Below are 24,491 nucleotides of genomic sequence, written 5' to 3'. Positions count from 1 at the left end.
CACAAAGGTTACGTTACAAATTAAGGAAAGATAACGATGAAACAAATGAAGAAAAAAAAGTTAGATAGTACATATTTTTCTTTTTTCTATATCACATGTCTAAGAATTTTGAATAACATATTACATGTCCAAGATTATTCAATGTAAAATGAAACAAAAAAATTGAAGTGATTTTTTTCTTTCATATATGATCTACTATTCTCCTATATATCCTCTTAATCCAAAGACATGGACTAAAAAGAATATGAACATTTATGATGTGCCTTTACCTTAAAAGATGTACAAAAAAAAGGAATAATATATTTTTTGAAATAAAAAAGGAATAATAATCTGAAAAAACAAGGAGGCTAAAAACAAAGTGATTTAGTTTCCTGAAAAGTTGCTAACTGTACTTCTGCTATTGTTGTTGTTGCTGCCGCTGTTGTTGTTTCCATGACCACCACCACCGATGATGGAGGAGATAGCGGCGGCGAGAACAGCGGTGAAGTTTGGATCGGACGTGATAGCGGCGGTGGCGGCGCTGACAGAGTCTGCTAAGGAAGATTGTTGTTGTTGCTGTTGTTGTTGTTGTGTTGGGGCTTGTGTGGTTGTTAAATGAGAAGAACCAACTTCTTGAGATAATTGAAGACCAGAGAATTTAGATTGATTATAAAGCGATGCTGCTGCTGCTGCTTGTTGAAAATTCTGAGGTTGTTGTCCTTGAAAGAAACTAGGGACTTGAAATGGTGCATGATGAGGTCTTGGAAATTGTTGCAATGGATTTGGATTTTGGATTGGGTTTGAGTTTTGTGTTAGATCCAATGTAACAGTTGGGAATGGTGCTGAGGCTGAAAGTGTTGCCATGCTTGTGGAGCAAGGAAGAATAGCTCTTGCTAATAAATTTGGGGTCATGATTCCATCTGCACTTGACATTGAACCTGATAGTAACATGCTTGCAGCTGCTGAGGTTGTTGATGCCATTGCCATAGCTGCTGGTGGAAGTGGATGGTTATGTGTTCCTTCGTATGTTGTTACCAATATTGTTTTGTCCTCAGCACAACGTTGAACCTATGAACAAAAACATGAATCATCATTAGCTTTGAGCTACATTAATGTTTTATTCAGAAAGTTTATTCTTCATTCATCAAGTAATTAAGAAGCTTTTCTTATTCATAAAGTTTATATATAGGCCAGATACATCGCTTATTCATCGTATCTAAAAAGGACCATAGTACTATCAGAAAGAAAACTCACTTGTTTGCGAACTGGACAACCAACTGCCATAGTGCATCTGTAGTATGCTCGAGGACATGGATTTCCTTTCGCCATTTTCTGTCCATATTTTCTCCATTGGCATCCATCACTAATCTGCAATTGTGATCGATCGCATAATTCAGTTAGAAAACTAATCATGAAATCATTCATTGCCTTAATCAATTATGTATGATTTAATTAGTAGTAGTTATTATGTATACCATTGAAGCTTCTGATCTAGCGCGAACGGAGACACGAGCTTTTCTCATTGTAGCTTCTGTAGCAGATTGTTCAGCAACATTGGAAGAGTTGAGTATTTTCTGAACCTTATTAGGCCCCCAACCTTGTGATTCTGAATCAGGACTATCTTCTCTACCATTTTTACCATTGTTATTTCTCTTATGATCTCTAGCTCCAGCTTCAATAAGACTATTCTGAGGCGTGTTCGATCGTGTTCTTTCATCCGATGAAGAATTTGATACTCTATCATCAACTTCAGCTGTTCCATTAGTCCCTATCTCAAGAAACTGCCTCGGTACAATTGCTCCACCAACACCTTGGTTTTTATCCTCAGCTTTTGCATTAACAACCTGAATTCCAATTACTATTAATATCTATGAAACTAATACTTATTTTATTTGAATTTGGTTCATAAACTGAAATCTTATATGCTAATTACGTTTTTATTATTACCTCATTTTCTGCGTGGTGATTCTTTTGCATTAATGCCATGAGCTGCATCTGCATAGCGGTGTAGTTACCGGTAACATGACTAAGCATCTCTTTCAGCTTTTTGTTCTCTGAGTTCATCCGTTGAAGCTCCATTTGCAACTGTGCTAGCTGAATTAATAAAACAAGTTTATATTAATTATCTATCAAACCAATAACAAACTCAAAGATTAAATTAAATTAAATTAAACAAAATTATGTATACCTCAATGGTCTTGGCATCAGATGAAACTCCATCATCCACAGCAGATTGATCACTTCCGGTGTTTGCAAGTTGTAAACCGGTCTATAATATTTGAATCAAATTTAATTAATCAATAGAAGACAAACACGCTATTATTTATAATTATAAACAAGATTTGATAATAATTATGAGAGGCTATATAGTAATTAAGAAGCTTACATTAACGTGAATATTGGAAGTGGAAGGTTTTACATCGGTTGAAATGATCTCCTTTTTGATGTTATTGTGTTTAACCACATGATGATCGTGTGAAGCTGAAGGTGATGAATTGTTTCTTTCAGAGAAGAAATCGACTTCGCCGGTTATTTTCCGATCACCACCATCTTCAGCGTTGGTGTTGCGGGTGAGGTTTACAGGGAATCCTAAAATAGGAAACATTCTATCGTTGGTGGTGTTGGTGTGTTTGGAAGGTAAAAAAGAGTGAGATATTGGAATCGGAGAGGAAGAAGAAGTGTCAAGAGCAAGTCCCCAACCTTTGTCCATATAATAAATAATGAAAACACAAAAAGGGAAAAACCAGAGAGATGAAGAAGAAAAAGGAAAGAGTTTAGAGAGAGAGAGGGGGAAGAGATGGATGAAGTCTTTCACCAGTGAAATGGATTAGGGTATAAAAAGAGTTTTGGAATAGAAGGAACGTGGACCAGATGGAAAAAGAAATTTGGATTGGATGAAAATTCCACGATATTTATTGTATTTTATTATTAGTCCTCAAACTGTTGCGTAAGATGGTGCGTCAGGTTGGACAGTGTCCCAAATTTGAATGCTAGGTAGGTTATCTCCCTCCACACACAAATTACAAATTAACCATACAATCACACGTCCACAGTTTGCCAATATATTTCATATTATTACTATTATCTCTACCTTGCAAATAGGGAGTGAGAATAGACTAGTTATACTTTGTCAAAGAGTCTGTGTTACAAAAATATTTTAAGTTTAACTTTCAAAGAAATTACAGTATAAAATAATTTATGACATGATAGGTTTTAAAATAATTTTATTTAATTTTTAATTTTTTGACTAAATAAACTTTTATTTTTTCAAAAACAATCCTGATTTACTCGATTTAATTTTATTTAATAAATAATTTATATTTAACAGAGTTTAAATCTAAAACTTTGAAAAGAGGATACTCCTTTTAATTAATTGGTGGCCTTACTATTCATTCTTGAGGAATTCTTGCATGGAAATAATCATAATTCACATTCTTATAAACAACTAATAAGAAGTGAGAAAAATTTTAATTTATTTAATTTTTAATTTTTTTTATTTAGATTTATGGGATGGTTGTGTAAGAGAGTTTCTAATAATTTTCCTTGATTAATTCTTGCTTAATTTGGTTATTTAAATGTATCTGTTTGAATTACTATCTAGCTAGGTTATTAGGAGAGTACTAGTATCTTTTTACAAGTATTAAAAATAATATAATTAGCAATAATGTAATAAATCCAATCCCAAGGAATAAAAAATAGTTGTATGAATGCGACGAGGGGTAGAAGTAATGAAGAAAAAGAAAAAGATAGTAGTACAAAAAAGGGGGTTAGATTGAATCAATGAAGAAAAAAGAAGAAAGGAAAATAGAGGTAGGTTCGTGTATGTTTCGTGAAGAAAGGTTTTGACTGAATCATAAATGAGAAGAAGAAAAAGAGCCACCGCCCCCGAATACTGCGGGGACGTTACACGTGATGAAAATGATATTCTTCATGTTCTCTCTCATAGTAGTACACACGCAACAACGCAATGAAATGAAATATGAGAAGAAATTCAACAAGAAGACACGATAAAGGAAAAAGCCAAGTCAACTAATTTGACGGCCCGGCTCTTTCTCTGTCTTCTGTGCTACGTCGGATCCATGACTGAACTCCTCCCGGAACTATGTTGACTCCTTACTCTGTGGGACCATTTCCAATAATATCATACTAAAAATATTGTAAGTATTAAAAGGCCAAAAAAAATAAATAATAATTAATCTATTAGTCATTTCACGTAGCTTACAAAAATATAAATGAACTAGAATAAAACTTTACTATATTACAAAAAAATAAATTATAAAGGAGTATTAAACTAAAAGTGATAAAAGTGATGTATATAATGTATATAATATTAAATAAAACAATTGGATATCACAAAACATATTTAAAGTGTCAATTATTTTAAAATAATTCATTTATTATGAAATAAAGAAAATAAATTTTTAAAGAAAATAATTCATTAGAGATTTACAGAGATTCGACATAATGCTTTGACTTACTCATCTCCCTACAATTTTCTTCTATAGAGTTTCTACTATGATATAAGATTTTGATAGGATTTTTTCACGAAAAGGACAAGAGTTTTTCAATGACTTTCCATCCTATAAAAAACACGAGTTTTAATTTTGGAGACCTCATAATCTAGAGATTTTACCACTGGGACAATCTCGAACCAATTGAGAGTTTATAACACCAGACTAAGTTCGCGAACCAAACAAGAGTATTAAATACGAAGACCTCTCAACCAAACAGAGGTTTTATCAAGTTTACCTCGAGAACCAAACAAAAACTTTTTAATTGATTTAATTACAACTAAAACAAACTCCTCACAATGTGATATTATAATAATACAAGCACCTCATAGATAAAAGGTTCATTTTCAAAAGCACTTAAGGCAATAGTGAATAAATAAACAAAGAGAAAAAAGCGAAAGAATGGTATTTATAATACATTTTTCTGGTGTGTAATGAAAGGAGGGGGACGAGAAGCCCTATATTTACAAGATAAAATGTGGCTAAAAAAGGAAAGGATCTATGAGCCTTTTAAACCTCATAATCGATTATGCGATAGGGATAATCGATTATGTGATATGGAGAGTCGATTATGTAGTACAAAAATGAAGGTTTTCAAAAGGCAGCTCCACTAATCAATTAAGAGACCCAATAATCGATTATTATTGTTGCAAGAGTGATAATTGATTAACCATAATAGGCTAATCGATTATACCATGTAACAAATACCTCCCGATTAAAATGAGTTTTTAATATATTAGTTAGGCACAAAACATTTTATGGTTAACGTAATAAAATAAGACAGGCTTTCTGATCATTCAAAAGTATGCGTATGTTTTTCTTAGTAAATTCGAGAGCTAATCTTATACCTCTGCAGGCACAAATCACTCTACAAAGACATAACAAGCTTTCACACTCCACTCCCTGTCTTTCACAACTATGAAGCATCCAGTTCCTTGCTACAATATCTTTGACTTTAAAACTTCACTATAACCTTGAGTCTTCTCTCTGATGAGGCTTGAGATAACTTTTCCCGATAGACACCGTCATCACACACACGTGCTGAATAGAGATCTTCACTGAATTTACCGAATGCTTCTTGAAATTATGTTTTGTCCTCATAGATAAGCTTTGATATCTTGATCTTCACGCATCACAAATTGATCACTGCATCAGATGACGATTTCACCGTATAATATTGTCATCATTAACGCCATATGGACTTGATCAACAATTTTGATAAAGACTCCACTTTAAAAAAAATTCATCATCAAAACCAAATAGATTGACGTGGACATCATACATGCAAGTACATAAATCCACATTAGCCACTAGAAGTTCCCTTGCAGCTAGAAACTATTGTGAAGAGGGCAAACATATGGTAACAAATCTTAGAGACCATAGTGTGACAATTGTACACACTCATGGAATACTTATGGGACTTGTTGTTAACTCCACAAAAACCTCCCAATGTGAAGAAGAAATATGAAAATTGTGTACTTTAAAGCATTAATTTTACACACTTGAGAATAACTATATCAATTGTACAAGATACTTGAATATCCAAATCCTTCTTGATTTATAGCATAACAAAAATTATTTTTTCCTTTCTTAGTGTTAGTCCCAACCGCATTTGGGCAGTAAATTTGGGTGCAACTAATCACACAAGTAATAATCAACTTTGTTTTCTTTATGCAATCACTGTGTAAATTACCAAAAATATAAACATCACACATGGATCTTTTTAGCCATCGTAAGAAAAAGGTTTCATTATGTTGTCTCCATTGTTAACTTTTACATATGTTTTACATGTGTCAAACCTATCTTGTAGTCTTAGTTTTTTTTTCGTTTTCACTATACCTTTCAGGATTTGAACTCTAGAAATATTATTAAATGCTAAGAAGAGTGAAAGACGCTACTACTTTGTCATTGGAGTTAAATCACAACTATCTTTTTAACCAACAATATATTTCTTTGAATCTCTCTCTCTCTCTCTCTCTCTCTCTCTCTCTCTCTCCCTCCCTCCCTCCCTTTTAATAATGATGACATAGTATTCTGACATTTACGATTAGAGCTTAACTTTCCGCAAACAAATTACCTTCTTAACAAAGTACGATAAAGAGGAATTTTTTGATTTAAAATAAACAACATGAATATTTTATTTTAATGTGATTTATAGGTAAAATGAAAGAGCAATAAAAAAGGGGAAGTTATAAACACCACATAGTCGAGAATTGAAGGAGATAGGGTGACTTTAATTTACTAAGAAAACATTAGACTAGCTAAGTCAATTAAAGTAAGGAAGATGGGGATTATGAGTAAGTGAGTTCTCTAAGCAAACAAAAGATAATTTAGCAAAATGTAAAGTTAGAGTTTCTACTTTTGCAAAGTAGAATCCTATATGTAAGAACTAACATATCTGACTCAGTATCATGTGCGAGACCTTAATAGGTCTTTTACGGTAAGTGACCAAGATTTCATCCCTCGTTTTTCAACAAAATAACGGAGGTTATTTAAGGGGGGTTTTAAACTACTACAGTTAAAAAACTTTGAAATAGCAGCGATTATTGACCTCCGCAACATACTGCACTAGAAAAATAACAATGTATTATAACAGTTTAAAACCCCCACAATATTTTTGAAAAATGAAAAAGGGATGAAATCTTGGTCTTCTACTGTGAAAGAACTATTAAGGTCTCGCACTAGAGATAAATCCAACTTATATTAGAAAATTAAGTAGGCCTAAAGAAACTTGTGCACATCTTGAAAATACTTTAGAATGAAGAAAACTTAATTCACTATGTGAATACAACTCCGCATTAAAAAATTTCACTTACACCATATCCATTACAAACAATCCAGTGTTGTTATTTGAGACATAATCTTAGAATCACGAACTTTACTTCACATGACTCAAGGGTTCCCGCTTCATGAGGTGACACCCTGGGTGTTACCTTTGCGTAGTGTGGGGGCTCGCCCTCCTAATGAGACACGTGCACAACGCCACTATCCCTCCACCAGTTATGCGGACTAAGTCATACCATGACTTCCTACAAAATAGGTAGTCAGCAACCTCCCCGAATCAAGAAAGAGTGATTACTACCTTTTAGGGTTTCCTAAATCTTAGGCCCAAGGGTCTCTACTTCTCCCCTAACAGGAGAGAGGGAGATCATTCATACCTTAAGCACAATGCTTACATACAGAATCTCTCATCTCACATGAGCTGACCCTCTAAAACCACTGTAAACGCTATAACACCACAATACATGCCCTTTCACCGTCGCGGGCAAGTCCTAACCGCCTAAAACGGTTATAAATCTACTAAGATCTATAAATATACCCTACCTTTGTAGGAATACCACACACACCAATACTTTTTTACCATTACATTTATTTTTACAATTATCTTCAATTATTCAATTTAACTTTCTATATCTATATATATATATATATATATATATATATATATATATATATATATATATATATATATATATATATATATATATATATATATATATACAAAGAAGCACTTCTATTATTTTATAATTTAAGTATTTTACATTCTAACTATTAAAATCTTGTCATCATTTTAATTCAAATATATGATTTTTTATCATATAATTTGATTCTATTTAAAAGATATTTCTCAAACAAATTTAGTTTAAAATATAGTTGATTTATAAGTATTAATAATTTATTTACTTTATAATTCAAATCACTTGAGTTATTAGTTTTCTCACAAAAACAACTATATAAAAATGTGAATTTATACATTAATTATTTTATATTTATAAAATTACAATTATTAATTACATATCAAATTAAATCAAAAGTATTCTTATACAAGACGATTTATCCACCAATCGTTAATTGGTTCAGTGGTGATTCACCCTGAATTTGGTAGGGAGGACCACGGTTCGATCCCCCACAACTATGATCGGGAGGGGATATTGTTTGCCCAACATGCGAATCTAATCCACGATCCATATAATCATGTTAGTTTAATTTAATTTTTATCATTAAACTGCGGATTGGATTTGACAATGAATTTTATCCGTTAAAATTTAAACGAATCAAATTAAATAATTGATAAAGTTAAACTCAGTTTCAACCCAATATGCTATGCCTCTAATTTCTAGTGTTTTTTCTTAGTAAATAACCCTTGCAAAAACTTCCCCTTTCCAAAAAAATAAATAAAAACTCTTGCAATAACTTCTTTATATTGGATTTGATTGGACAAGAAGTCGCAAGCTAGCTGTCTTTGGTATCAATCTAATAGGAAAATTACTGGAATTCATCCCTCAACTACTCACATGAATAATCATTTGACATTTATGTATATATGCATTGACAATTGAACAATAACAAGGGAACAGTTCCTGTCAAAATTCTAGAAAAAACACATCCATGGATATTTATATATCAACCGGCACTCTATGAATTTTCTCTCTCAATATTTACTCGTCAATCAACTTGCATTATACATTTATTAATTTCTTCAAATTTCTTTCTCATTCCATTACAAGAAATTGACAAATTCAGAACTTGAATTAATTGTAACAACCAAATTATGTACTAGTGGGCAAATTATCTACCTGCCTTACAATGACGGTATCTCAAAACTAAAATAAAATTATAATTATAATTTATTTATGGGTAAATTAACAATCATATGACACCAGCATAATGATCTAATTTGGTAGTAATATTAATTAGTAAAAGGGATTTGGTATTACTTTCTGCCTAGTTAGAATACATGTTCCTTTTGGCTATTGCATTGAAATTTTCAGAACATGGTCAATTTTCTTTCAATGATATCACCATATATGATAGTAAATTACTACTATATAGCATCATCTTTTGTCATTGTATTACTTTTCTGTTCAAAGCAGAAGAGTCAAGAAAAGCAAAACTTATAACTAAATGCCAAAATGATTTATAGACATTCTTAATTTATCCTCTGTCCTCTATTGAAACCTTTGTACATTTTTTTGTTTGTTTTAAAACGAGTTTGGCATACCATGGAAAAAACCAAACTAGTAGTAAAAAGATACCCTTCACACTTAAGAAGCTTAATTAAAATATGTTATTTTACAAGATGGTAAAAAATGGTTAATTTTTATAATTTTATTCTATTAAAAAAAATAAAAAGTTGATAATATACATTTGAAAAATAGAAGAAAAAAATATAAAATGAAGAGATTAGGCCGAAATCCAAAGTAGATAGTTAAAAACATATACTTACAATATTAACTTTATTAAAAACTTTACCAGAAAAACTCAATGAAATAAAACAATAGGGAGAGTAAGAAATGTGCAAAATAAAATAATAGATCAAACATTTGAAAAACTAAAAAAAATATCAGCAAGACGATATTCAGAATGACCTAAACATTAGAAGAAATAGAATTTCACTATTATTATTTTGAAGACTAAGTGAAACGATTTTGTATGCATAACTATTGCCTTTTTTTTAAAATATGACCAGTAATGAAACACATAATTTTAGTTTGTATTTTACTTTTTTTTTATGTTATTAAATTTATGTCGTAAATTTGAATTTGCTCATTCGCAATTAAATATCTTTGCAATTACCAACAAAACTGAATTAATGAAACAATCCATATTTTACTTTTATTTGAACTAATTAAACATCAATTTTCATAGGAAATAAAAATATATTTAACACTATCAAAATTTAATTTAAATTATTTGTATCGGATACTTTTGACTTCTTAACATCATAGGCATAGTTAATTTTTTTATTATAAATAATCTAGAAAATATATGCATAACAATACAGTGTTTCTTAGATGTATGAATACAATTTTTAAAAAAATTGAGTTTATTATAAAACAAAATTAGCAGCACAATTTATTATCGATTACTTTTATTTTTTATGAATAAAAGAATCAATTTTTTTTTACATTATTAACCTGTTGGTGCACAAAGAATAAAGATGGTGACAAAGAGAATAATAGAATAACGGCGCAAAAGAGATGAGAGAATAAAATGTTGTATATATTCTACTTTAATGATAGCTATTACAAGGCTATTTATAAGAAAAGAAAATCTTGCCACATAAGCCCTAAAACAGTAAACTTAGTGAATAAGTCTAAGGTACAAACAGTACTACAAAATACTAAAGTACCCTTACTACTAAACAGCTAAGCTAATGGGACCCAGACAGCATCTTCTGGTCAATACTATCTTCTGAGTAACCATCAGAAGATCAGTCCATCTTCTGAATATTGAATTACTCTTCAATACCATCCCTTAATTCATATTCTTCAATCAAAACTGACAACGCCAATTCCATCCCTCAAGAGCAGAAATTGATCCGTCTTGATCGCCTTTGTCAGAACATCTGCCACTTGCTTCTGAGTGCTACAGTGCACAACTTCTAATGTTCCATTCTGGACTTGGCTTCTCAAGAAATGATACTTAGTCTCAATATGCTTGCTTCTTCCGTGTAACACCGGATTCTTGGCAAGATTGATTGCAGACTTGTTATCAATCATCAGCTTCAAAGGCTTCTTCGCTCTAATCTTCAGATCTTCTAATAGATTCAGAAGCCACACAGCTTGACATGCAGCTACAGCGCCTGCGATGTACTCAGCTTCACAGGTTGATAGAGCAACAACAGGTTGCTTCTTGGAACTCCAAGAGATAGGGCCTCCCAGAAACATGAACAAATATCCAGAAGTACTCCTTCTATCAACTCTGTCTCCACACCAATCAGAATCAGAATAACTCAATAACTCTGATTCTTCCTTTCTCCCAGAAGGAAACAATATGCCAAACTTCAGAGTTCCCTTGACATATCTCAAGACTCTGACAGCAGCTTGGTAATGGGACCACTTAGGTTTACTCATGAACCTACTAACCAATCCAACTGCATAGCATATATCAGGCCTGGTATTACACAAATACCTTAGAGAACCAACCAGCTGTTTGAATACCGTAGCATCAACATCTTCACCTTCAGAATCAGAGTCCAACTTCTGATTCACTTCTGACGGTGTAACAGCAGCTTTGCAATTCTCCAACTTGAATTTCTTCAGAAGTTCTAACTCATACTTCAACTGATGCAGAATGATACCATCTTCTGAGTACAGAATCTCCATCCCTAGAAAATATGACATTTTCCCAAGGTCTGTAATCTCAAACTCATTCATCAGCACCTTCTTGAACTTCATCAGATCTTCTGGACAACTCCCTGTAAGCAATATGTCATCAACATACAGACACAGCAGAATCATATTGCTTCCAGAATGTTGCACATAAACTCCATATTCCATCTCACACTTCTGAAACCCTTGCTTCTTGAAAAATGAATCAATCTTCAAATTCCAAGCTCTGGGTGCTTGCTTCAATCCATACAGAGCTTTGTGTAATTTGTACACCATCCCTTCCTTATTCTTTTTCACAAAGCCAGGGGGTTGTGACACGTATACCTCCTCTTGTAATGGACCGTTCAGAAATGCAGACTTTACATCCAGATGCATCAAGGACCAACCTCTGTTCGCAGCTAACGCAATCACCAGTCTGATTGTTTCATGTCTAGCTACAGGAGCAAACACCTCAAAGTAATCTAGTCCAGGTTTCTGAAGAAAACCTCTAGCCACTAGCCTTGCTTTGTGTTTACCAACTGATCCATCTGGCTTCAGCTTTACTTTGAAAACCCATCTGACGCTGATGGCTTTCTTCTTCTTTGGAAGTTCTGTCAGCTTCCAAGTTTTGTTTCTTTCTATAGCCTCAAGTTCTTCTTTCATGGCATTCAGCCAGACCTTCTTCTTGAGCGCTTCTTCTATACTCACTGGTTCAGAATCTACTAACATAGCACACTGAATGACCTCTCCTTCTGAGTCAACTTCTGTGTCTTGCAACATGTCAAAATCTGCAAACCTTCTTGGTATAGTTCTGACTCTTTGTGGTCGCTGAGCTACTTCAGAGTCAGCTACTCCTGAGTCACCACCTCCATGATCATCTCCAGAAGCTTGTCCTCCAGACCCTATGTCTTGAGAGTTTTCCCTTCCAGAATCATGACTACCACCAGAATCTGGATCATCATCAGAATCTGGATCAGAATCAGATTCTCCATCTGACTCATCTTCAGAAGATGCTTCATCTTCTGACTCGTCTTCAGAAGATTCTTCATCTTCTGACTCCAACTTTTCTTCAAAAGTTATCTCTACATCAGAAGTTGGTTGAGACTCTCTCCAATCCCAAACTTCTGATTCCTTCACAATGACATCTCTGCTGACTTCAACTTTGTTAGTTTCTGGACAATAGAGCTTGTATGCACCTGTACTGTGGTACCCCACCAATAACATCACTTTGCTTCTATCATTCAGCTTCTTCCTTCTTGCTTCTGGAACGTGTTTGTAACACACAGAACCAAAAACCTTCAGATGACTAACACTCTGTTTCTCTTTAGTCCACTTCTCTAAAGGAACAATTTCCTTCAGCCTCTTTGTTGGACACCTGTTGAGCACATATGCTGCAGTAGCAACAGCTTCTCCCCATAGATTATGAGGAAGCTTCTTCTCTTTAAGCATACTTCTCGTCATATCAAGCAAAGTACGGTTTCTACGTTCAGCAAGACCATTGTGTTGAGGAGTATAAGGAGCAGTAACTTCATGCTCAATTCCATTATCATCACAGAACTTCTGGAATTCTGTAGAGTTATACTCGCCTCCACCATCCGTTCTGAGAATCTTTATCTTCTGACCACTCTGCTTCTCAGCCTTCACCTTGAACTTCTGGAATTCTGTAAACACCTCATTCTTAAACTTAATGAGAGTTACCCACGTCATTCTTGTGAACTCATCCACAAAAGACACAAAATACCTATTTCCTCCAAGTGAAGGTTCTGGAAATGGTCCACACACATCAGAGTGCACTACTCCCAGAGCATGCTTTGCTCTTGGAGCAACTTCTGATACGAATGGCAATCTGGGTTGTTTGCCTTTCATGCATACCTCACATGACTTCTCAGGCTTTACAATCTTAGGAATGCCACGTACGAGCTTCTTAGAACTTAGATGCCCCAGACTTCTATAGTTCAAGTGCCCCAACCTCTTGTGCCACAGCTTACTATCACCTTCTGAGCCTTCAGCACTCAGACACTCTATTTCAGCTGTTTCTACATTCACCTTGAATGTTCTGTTGCTTCCCTGTTCAGATTGCATAATCAACTTCTGATTGGAATCATACAACTTCAAGAGGTTATTCTTCATAACAACTGAGAAACCTTTCTCAATGAGCTGACCCACACTCATCAGATTGCTTCTGATTCCAGGAACATACCAAACGTCTTTGATCAGAACAGTCTTTCCATTCTTCACTTTGACTTTGACATTTCCCATACCTTCTGCATATAGGTACTTATCATCAGCACATCTGATCTTTGTCCTCCTTTCAGAGTCAAAGTCTATCAGCCATTGTTTGTTTCCAGTCAAGTGATTTGAACACCCAGTGTCCATATACCACCATTCTGACGAACATCTTTTGTCCGACTCTGAAGCCATCAATAGCACAGGTTCATCATCTGATCCTCCTCTGGCTATATTTGCTTCTTCTGATCTCCTTCCTTTGTTTGCCAAACAGTCTCTAGCAAAATGGCCAAACTGTTTGCAACAGTAGCATTGAACTTTCTTCTTATCCTTTCCCTTCTGATATCTCTTATCATCAGAAGTTGAGGCTTCCTTCTGGAATCTATCACCACGTCTATGCTTCTGGTCCTTCTTGACAAAAGAAGCCTTCAGAGCTTGCTCAACTTCTCTCTCAGAAGTTCTCTCAGTCAGACGCAACTCTTGTGCTTCTAAACTGCTTTGCAACTCTTCTATTCTCATGGTTTCCAGATCTTTAGAATGTTCAATGGATACAACAATATAATCAAATTGAGGAGTAAGTGACCTCAATATCTTCTCTATGATTACTTGTTCAGAAAGAGTTTCTCCACAAGCCTTCATCTCATTAGTGATCACAATCACTCTAGAGATATACTCAGAGACTTTCTCATTGTTCTTCATGTTGAGATTTTCATATTGCTTTCTCAGGGATTGAAGCTTCACCTTCTTTACTGATACGTCACCACCGTAACACCTGACCAGTATATCCCACGCCTCCTTTGACGTCATAGAATCAGCAATCTTCTCAAACACATTCACATCCACACACTGATGGATGAAGAACAACGCCTTTTGGTCTCTCTTCTTCGTCTCTCTCTGCGCTTCTCTTTGTTCTTCCGTTGCATCCGCTGCAACCGGAATATATCCTCCAGTGACAAGATCTAGAACATCTTGAGCACCAAATAATACACGCATTTGAATCATCCATCTATTCCAGTTTTTACCATCAAGAACTGGAAGTTTGGTATTCAAGTTGCTTCCACTCATCTTTAAACTTGTGCAGACAAAAACAGATTTCACTCACACTCACACAGTGTTTCCCAACCCACAAACAATCAAGAAAAAATGTGATTCAACACAACTTTGTTTCCCAGAAACAAAATCAATCACACAGTCACACAAACTCACGTTCACTCGTGTTTCCCTGTGTTTGGAACCGGAGCTCTAGATACCAATTGTTGGTGCACAAAGAATAAAGATGGTGACAAAGAGAATAATAGAGTAACGGCACAAAAGAGATGAGAGAATAAAATGTTGTATATATTCTACTTTAATGATAGCTATTACAAGGCTATTTATAATAAAAGAAAATCTTGCCACATAAGCCCTAAAACAGTAAACTTAGTGAACAAGTCTAAGGTACAAATAGTACTACAAAATACTAAAGTACCCTTACTACTAAACAGCTAAGCTAATGGGACCCAGACAGCATCTTCTGGTCAATACTATCTTCTGAGTAACCATCAGAAGATCAGTCCATCTTCTGAATTTGCTCATTCGCAATTAAATATCTTTGCAATTACCAACAAAACTGAATTAATGAAACAATCCATATTTTACTTTTATTTGAACTAATTAAACATCAATTTTCATAGGAAATAAAAATATATTTAACACTATCAAAATTTAATTTAAATTATTTGTATCGGATACTTTTGACTTCTTAACATCATAGGCATAGTTAATTTTTTTATTATAAATAATCTAGAAAATATATGCATAACAATACAGTGTTTCTTAGATGTATGAATACAATTTTTAAAAAAATTGAGTTTATTATAAAACAAAATTAGCAGCACAATTTATTATCGATTACTTTTATTTTTTATGAATAAAAGAATCAATTTTTTTTTACATTATTAACCAATAACCACTATGTATTACATTAAATCAAGTTGAAAACTTTTAATTAATTATATGACATAATAAAGATTGATATATTAGTGTAAAACTTGTTTTAGTACATCTCCATTAAATCCTTCTTTTATAAGTTTGAAAAGCATAAGCATTTATTAGATTTAGCAATCCTTATATGTTTCACAAGACGTCTAATGAAAAGCAGAGACTAGATTTTTTATCATCAAATTGCTCATAGTTGGCAAAAAGTCTTGAACAAGTTGGCAAAAGGTCTTGAACAAATTTATTCATTTTTAGACTTTGTAAATCTGTATTTATGAAGTTTCAATAAGTTAATGAATCAATATCAAAATTTAAAAATAGGGGCTAATTTTTCAAAATTTTACGAACCAATTGGAAAATTGTGAAAACTTATGAGAATCACATTATAATTTTATAAGGGCGTATTTGCTAAAATCTAATAAAAAAATGATCCATTTGAGATTCACATTGTGTAATGAATTTTTTTTCATATTTTAAATTATTAAGTAGTATATGAAATCATTAGTGTAGCTTTGATAAAAAAGATTTTATGAAATCATTTTATTTTGGAAATTATGTAAAATTTTTATCCTAACAATATAATAAAAATAAAAATCATTTAAAATTTCTCTAAATAATATATTTCTTGACAAAAAATTACACTATCAAACTCAAACAATATTAATTATTATTTATTTAAATAGGCCAAATTTAAATTTATAAAAGGAATACGACGTCCACTAAAAGATAAAAAAAAAGAAAATTGAAATTATTTTGGTATGGTATGCACATGTTACACAAATAATAATAAAAATACTATATAATATATATTTTTATTTTATTTAATCTATTTGTCTATTTAGCATGCTTATCTTGTGGTAGGTATAGTCAATGATAGACTTATTGACCTATTTTGTAGTATATATTATTTAATAATAAATATTTATATACAAACTATTATAACTATTATATATTATTTTTGTATTTTTTAAAATATTACTATAGTCAAAGATGAGATATGTAAATATTGAACTCCCTAAAATAATAAATTCATTTATATTTAGATATATTTATGTAAAATAAAAATCATAAATTTATTGTAAGAATCCCATTTAAATGTACTAAATTTATCTTTAAATATAATTATTTTTACAGACATAATCAGTTCTATTTATAAAAAAACTATTAAAATTAATTCTAAGTCTTTAAAATTATTATTTTTTTCTCTTTCAAAATGAAAACCAAAGACACAATAAACCGGTCAATCCCTCCAACCTTGCGAAAGTAAAGTTAATTAGAAAGAGGAAAATTATGAGAGTATATATATTTGTTTAATAGCATATAGTCTTCATACATGACACCTTTTCTTCGTTCCATGCATGCTCGTAAGAAATTTCAATTTCTAGAGACGCTCTTTCTTAATATTGGTCTCTTTCAAATGGCCTTTAATACTTCTTTTGAACAACATATGGTTCAAGTTTGAGACAAAAGGCACTCATGATGTTTTTTCCAAACAAAGAAAAGGAAACCCACTTGAGCTTCTTTTCTTTACCTTGACTATGAAGAGTCCTTCTTTGAAACAAAAACAACTTTGCATTTATAGCTCCTCCCATTCTACCCCTCAATCTCAACTAGAATAAAAGGGTGAATTAAAGTAATGGACATAACCCCATCAAATCAAGGAAATTAACGTCGGTTGAATGTTGACTAATTTGTACGTGTGCATGAATATTGTGAGATGGCTTAAAAGCTAAATCAATTAAAGAAAATACTCCTAGGGTCTGTTTGGTAAAAATAGCGGTTGACTGATAAGTTAGCTGATAGCTTATAGCTTATGACTGATGGCTGATGACAGATGACTTATAGCTTATAGCGGATGGTTGAGACTGATAGCTTATAAGTTCATTGAAGTGTTTGGTAAAATTAGCGGTTCAATAACTTATAAATGTAAAATGACATAAAAGATATTTAATATATAATTATTTTATTTTAAATTAAAATAAATTATAAGGGTTAAAATGGATTTTAATTGAAATAATAAGGATAAAAAAGGAAGAAAAAGTAATAAGCTATAAGACATAAGCTAAAACGCTATTTGAAATAGCGTCTGGAAAATAAGTTATAAGCTAGTAAAATAAGCTATAAGCTCGTGATGAAAAGACCATTACCAAACGGGTCTAAATTATTATATGAGCTTATAAGACATAAGACATAAGCTATAAGCTCGAAAACACGTCTTACCAAACAGAGCCCTAGTCCTATTAACCCCACTACTAGCGCACTCGAATTATTTTTTTATTAAAAGAAATATCTAAATCTTTATATTTGAATTGAAGAGAAGGGATTATTGGGTTTATCTTTTATAAAAACTAGTAACAAATACGTGCGTTCGCACGGGTTCTGGTACGGGACACACATTTGGTTCAGATGTATATTTTTAATAAAAAAATATCTAGTTACATGTGAAAAAAATAATAATTGAATGTGTAATTAATAAAAAAAATTGACCAGTAACTTCATGTCCCGTTAATAATCAATATTTTGATAAAAAAAACTTCATGTTCCCGTGTACAAATATTAGTTTGATCAATAACTTCATGTCCCCGCGTACCTTAAAAAATATTTTGATCAGTAACTTCATGTCCCGTTAATAATCAATTTTTTTTTGGTTAAAAGGAGGGCCGAGGCCCTGAAAAAAAACAATTAATAATCAATATTTTGAACAATAGTTTTATGTCCCGTTAATAATCAATATTTTATATTTTTATTAATAACTTCATGTTCCCGGTACAAAAGGTTTAGTAAAACTTAATCTTATTTTTTCATCATATTTTATACACTAAATCTAACTTAAAAAAATATTATTAATTTCATTTTAGAAGCATAAATTTTCTTATATATTATTTTATTTTTAAAATTCAAAATTGTAAAAAATATTTATTAAAAATAATCTATTATAAAACCATTTGCTTAAATAAGAATTTTGGCTAAGTTTATTCTGTCACAAAAATTATTGGTCTTAAAATCACTTATTACCAGACTTATTAAATGACTATTATGATAGTGAATGATAAAAAATTAAAAAACAATCATTAATTATTCTCCTCATAAGTTGTATAAGGTAAAGTAGTAAAAATATTTGAATTTAATTAATTAAAATATTTTGATTGGAAAGGTTGAGTATGGGGTTAGAGAAAGTTGTATTGGGAAGATAAATAACACTTAATATATTTGTCTAATCACACTTAATATTTTGGTTCATATAGAATTATGAAATCACACTTAATATTTGTACAATTATTTTATATATTATTTTTTTCTTTAAAACTTAGTATAGAAAAAACATGTGAGGTTTATATTAAACTTAGTTAAAATATATTCTCATAATTAAAAAAAAACATTTTAATATGCAATACATTGTTTTATTCCCATAATTTAATCTAACAAAAGAAGAAAAAAAAAGTTAAGTATCAATATAACAATATCACGTAAAATTTATTTATAATAAAGCATATTTACAATTTTTTTCATAAATTATTTCATAATAAATAGACTTTAATGTATTAATATCAAATAATTACTATAATATTACAAATTAACTATATGTTAATTCCATTAATTGAAGTTTACCGTTTTACTATATATTTATAGAAAAAAATTAATTTTACTATAAAGAATCTATAATTTTATATCAATATATTGAAGTTCATGTAATTCGTTTATACATACCAATTTTTAAATTTATCATATAAAAAATGTTGAAGAGTTATTATGAGAGAATTTGATTTGATTTTGTATTCAAAATAGAACTATCTTACTATTTTTTTACAATATTTTCAAAAAGAATGGTAATAATGAGAGAGATATTATAATTATTGAATGGCAATAAAAGAGAAAGATAACTATAATTTCATAAAGAATAATAAAATTTATCAATATTATAATAATTATTGTATAGTATAAATGATTTAAAATAATAAAAACATAAATTTAAAACTTAAAAAAATTATTATGTTTTAATAAGTAACAAATAGTATTTATAATGGTAGTTTAATAAATAATATGTATAATTATATTTCCAACAACTGATAAAATAAAATAAAAAATAAATTTTGTATTTTGTTGATGCTAGACAACTATTAGCTTTATTATAGGATATCAATTTTTCATAATTAATTTTCTTTTCTTTTCTCTTTCTTTATTCCACGTGTCTTTTTGTCATTCCACAATCCAGTTCTCCATCAAAGACCATTATTACTATCAAAGACCATTATTACTCCTCATATCTCTTAAGACCATCATTAGCCCTCATATCTCTTACATCAAAGGACATTATTACTCCAAAACCATTCCTTTTTATTGGTCGTCTTTAAATTCTCACTTACTATCTTTTAAGATTTTTCCTCATTTCTCATTTTTCTTATTCTTATTTGGATCTGTAATAACAAATAAAAAAAATAGAATATTTTCATTCAAAATCACACAACAACTTCATAAAAAAAAACCCAAAAAATCACACCAAACACAAAAAAATAAAATAAAATAAAACTAAAAACCCAAAAAATTAAAATCAAACATTATTATATAAAATCATAATAGAATATTTGTTTAGAAATACCGTAATTTGATACAAATCATAATAGAAATTCCATAAACATCTATGCAAAAAATGAAACTATATGCCATATAAAATCAAATATTTGTTTAGAAATACCATAATTTGATACAAATCATAATAGAAATTCCAAAATACATTATTATATAACATTTCAAACAAAGCTACCATCATACTTGGCGCCGCAAGATATCTTCCACCGCGAAACCGCAAACTGTGGTAAGAGAGTCGAAACGCCATAGAAGCCGCCGGAAACGCTATAGTCGTCGCAACACCTGAACTTACCGAAATCACATAAAACATTTCAAGAAATCAAACCATCAAATCAAATAAAAAAGAACTTGTTTTACTCACCCCAACATCCACTTCTAACTCCATAGTGCAATCTACTTAGACTTTCTCTGCTTTCTTTTTATCTCTGTTAAAATTGAAGCTCCATAGTGAAATTTACTTAGACTTTCTCTGCTTTCATTTTGTCTCTGTTAAAATTGAAGCTTTTATCAGTTTATGATAACTCAAAAAATTTATGGTTAACATAACAAAGCATCTTCAAATGCAATAAAAAATAAAAAATAATTATAAATTAAAAGATTTCTTCATATTATCACATAGTATTTAATTTGGGAGCAACACTTATTTATCAACTTTCTTACCAACAAAGTATAAATTTCACATTCTCAAGAAATTTAGCTCCAACTAAATAAAAAACAATCTTTTTCACTAGTTTCCCTTGAATAGAAAGAGATCAGTAAGAATCTGAACAATCTAGATGAGTTTTTGAGTAATAAATGCAAATCAATACAAAAAAAAATATATGAGATTGGAAAATAAATAAAGAAATATGAACATTGTTGATTTTTAGGGTTTGTATCAATGTTACAGATAATGAGAAGAAAACACAACAACCATTTCATCAACAATCATCACTTTCACCATTGTCTGTAATATTGAAAGTCAAATGCTTAAAAGTAAATGTTGGTTCTCCAAAGTTGAAAACCTAAAAAGATCAAATAAAAGAGAATATGTTATTAACGTTGTTTTCTTATACAAAAAATCATTAAATAAATCTAAACTTAGGGTTTAAGGAGAATAAGTTAATAGCAAAACCTAAACTGAAGAAATCACACATAAAGCATTTCGAATCCAACCACCACCATGCTCGTCGTCGGAAACATGTTGTCGCTGCAACAGATCTACCATTGTGAAAACGCCTATTACCGTAAAATCGCCGGAAACGCCATAGCCGCCGCCAAAGTTTCGTAGATCTAAGCAGAGATGGATAAAATAGTACAAATCATGAAATTTATACTTAAAACATAACTTGAAGAACTTTGACCATCATTAACAAAATAAAATAACCATAAAACCATACCTGAAGTAGAACAAAATAAGCTTCTAAACAATGGAGTAAGACCTGGAAAAAAAATATGTAATGGAATATTGTTAAATAAAGATGAGTAAATTTAAACAAAAAATTGATGAAATAGCTGAGAACATAATTGAAAAAAATGAAGGGAGAGAGAGAGGACCTAAGAAAAAAATGAGAGAAAGAGAAAAAGTTGAAAATTTAGGAAAGAGAATGAGAGAGAAAAAGGAAGAGGAAGAGAGAAATGAAGTGTTTCTATCAGAAAGTTAATTAATATATAATATTATTTAATTTTTCCAACCACCAGTTTTGCAGTGAATGAGATAAAACATGTGAGAAATAAAAGAAAAGCAAAGAAGAATGAGGAAGGCATCCAAGTGGAGTCATGGTTGAGCAGCAGGGCAGTTAGGTCATTTCAAGAACATCAAATTTTCTTATATGATAGATAAATTAATACTACTTCTATTCTTTTATATAAAAGACAATTCATTTTTTTAGATTTATCGAATAATTAATGTATCTAATATATATATATATATATATATATATATATATATATATATATATATATATATATATTAGATACATTGATTATTCAATGAACCAAAAAAAGTGAATTGTCTCTTATATAAAGGAACAGAGGTAGTAGTATATTTTGAATAAATCAATTTTTCTCTGTCTAAGTTGACTATTATGCTACTTCTTCATAGTTTGACTTAGGAGTAGACCTGTTAAAATGGGCTTGATTCATCGGGCCGTTCCATAATCCCAACAATTTAGCGCGGGTCGGACTGCAAAATACCTTAAAAAAATAAGACTCTGTTTTTTTGGGCCAGCCCATCGGACCTATGTTTTTCATGGGCTGGACACAACGGGTTTCAGGCTGACCCATTAAAAAAATATTTTGGTAAATTTTGGGGAAAAAAGATTGAGATAAAATATGATTGCATAAATGTGTTTTCAAGTGATAAAAAAAAGTTAAAGAGGACGAAAATATATTTTCAAGATGATGTGATCAAGGAAATGGTTGTGAGGGAAAAGAAAGTTTGATAAGTATTGGTGATAATATTAAGTTATTTTGTACTTTTACATGGATGATTTTGTGATATATATATATATATATATATATATATATATATATATATATATATATATATATATATGTGTGTGTGTGTGTGTGTGTTTAAACATCACTTATATACGTTTATGATGACGATCTACCACTAGTAGATGTTGTTAAGTCGGTTCTCCTTTGACCTGACTTAAGAAGCGACACAGTGGCAATGCCGTAAATATGTATAACTTAGTTAGGTATGGTGTATTAAAAACTAACTTAATGAAGATTAAATAAATAATATAATATTAAAATACGGGTTGGGCCCGGGCCATTGGACCGCACGGGCCTTTGAAATATGGGTCATGTTGCCTATCAAGCAATCAGACCGAGCCAGCCCTTTTAAACATATTGGCCCACCGGGCTGAAGCGGGCTGGGTCAGTCCGACCCATTTGACAGCTCTATATAGGAGTACTTCATTTTTCTCTAAAATACCTTCGGTTTGATTTTACTAATTTCTTGAATTATTCTTCGATGAATCATTTACTTGAATCTTAAACGATTTTGATTCTGATAAACTCACTTGTACAAGTTTATGACAACTGAGAACACATATTTGGTTTTTTTTATGGTAGATCTTGCATTCCTCTTTGGTTGATGTTAAAATCACACCTAACCAAAAGTGTCTCAAGATCTATATCAAGAGACATCGAGAAGATATGTGTTATCTTCATAATACATCATTTCTCTTTTCAAAGCTTATAGATATCCTGGTTATATTTATTACATGCATAATTTAGTTTTCTTTACATTGGTGTTAGTAACAGTTTGAAAATGTTGTAAGTGCGACTTGCAACACAAAAAAATATATCACAACTTAGTTGTTATGATTAGTTAAATTTGTTATATCTTCTCTAGTTGTACAAATACCTCCTTTTCTTGAATAAGTATTGTTATTCATTCAATAAACATACTCCTCTTTCAAATTTGCTCTGATCTCTTTTTAATTCCTCATTTTGTGAAATAACTTCAAAATTAAGTTTGTGAGATATTGGATCGAACTCTAGTATGGCCGAAGGGTAGCTTCTTGGTTCGACAGGATTAAGCATGAAGTCGAAGGTTGTTCACATGCTTGTGTCGAAGATGCTAGGGTTGTTAGCATGTTAAATTAGGTTTTAGTGTTTAAACCCTAATTTGTTAAGTTAGCTTGTTTATTAAGTTGACTTGTGTAATGGGCCTTGTGGCAAAAGCCCATTAGTTAGTATGTTAGGTTTTATTATAAATAGCATACTAGTCTCTCATCATTGCTAAGCTGCAAATCCTAATTTAGGGTGAGAGAGGTTATTTGTTATTCTTGTAAACTTGTAATCTTGTTTTAAGAGAAAGTAACAGAATATCAGTTATAACCAATTCTTGCGTTCTTCTTCTTCCCTGTTCTTTATTCTTCCCTTGCATTATACTTTGTTCTTGGTATTAAATTCACAACAAATTGGTGCGGTGAGCGTGGAGAAGATGCCTTCAACAAAGTATGAGATTGAAAAGTTCATCGGAGTCAATTATTTCGTTCCGTGGCGCTTGAAGATGAAAGCCCTACTGGTTCAGCAGAGTTGTTTGAAAGCGTTGAAGGGAGAGGCAGCCATAAATGCAGAATTGACGACAGCGGAGAAGACGAATATGATCGAGAAAGCA

At 31.3% G+C, this 24,491-nt stretch overlaps 1 protein-coding gene and 1 long non-coding RNA gene across 2 annotated transcripts; both read right to left on the bottom strand.

Moving 5' to 3' along the window:
- Positions 1-60: 60 nt before the first annotated feature.
- On the bottom strand, positions 61-2,805 carry LOC131595427 (probable WRKY transcription factor 31). The gene is made up of 6 exons (XM_058867773.1): positions 2,366-2,805; positions 2,168-2,248; positions 1,927-2,073; positions 1,455-1,823; positions 1,234-1,347; positions 61-1,047 (listed from the first exon to the last, which is right to left on the bottom strand). Exons 1-6 carry the CDS (start codon positions 2,687-2,689, stop codon positions 364-366), a joined length of 1,719 nt encoding a protein of 572 aa, XP_058723756.1. The 5' UTR covers positions 2,690-2,805; the 3' UTR covers positions 61-363.
- A 17,628-nt stretch (positions 2,806-20,433) lies between these two features.
- On the bottom strand, positions 20,434-21,783 carry LOC131599888 (uncharacterized). Its single transcript, XR_009282945.1, has 4 exons — positions 21,489-21,783; positions 21,288-21,378; positions 20,736-20,860; positions 20,434-20,656 (listed from the first exon to the last, which is right to left on the bottom strand). It is a non-coding gene; the product is annotated as an uncharacterized LOC131599888 (long non-coding RNA).
- Positions 21,784-24,491: the final 2,708 nt, after the last annotated feature.

This window comes from Vicia villosa, linkage group LG4 (assembly GCF_029867415.1).
Source record: "Vicia villosa cultivar HV-30 ecotype Madison, WI linkage group LG4, Vvil1.0, whole genome shotgun sequence".
In the NCBI taxonomy this organism is placed as follows: Eukaryota; Viridiplantae; Streptophyta; class Magnoliopsida; order Fabales; family Fabaceae; genus Vicia; species Vicia villosa.
The sequence above is the reverse complement of the archived record's forward strand: the minus strand, read 5'-3'. Positions and strand labels throughout refer to the sequence as shown.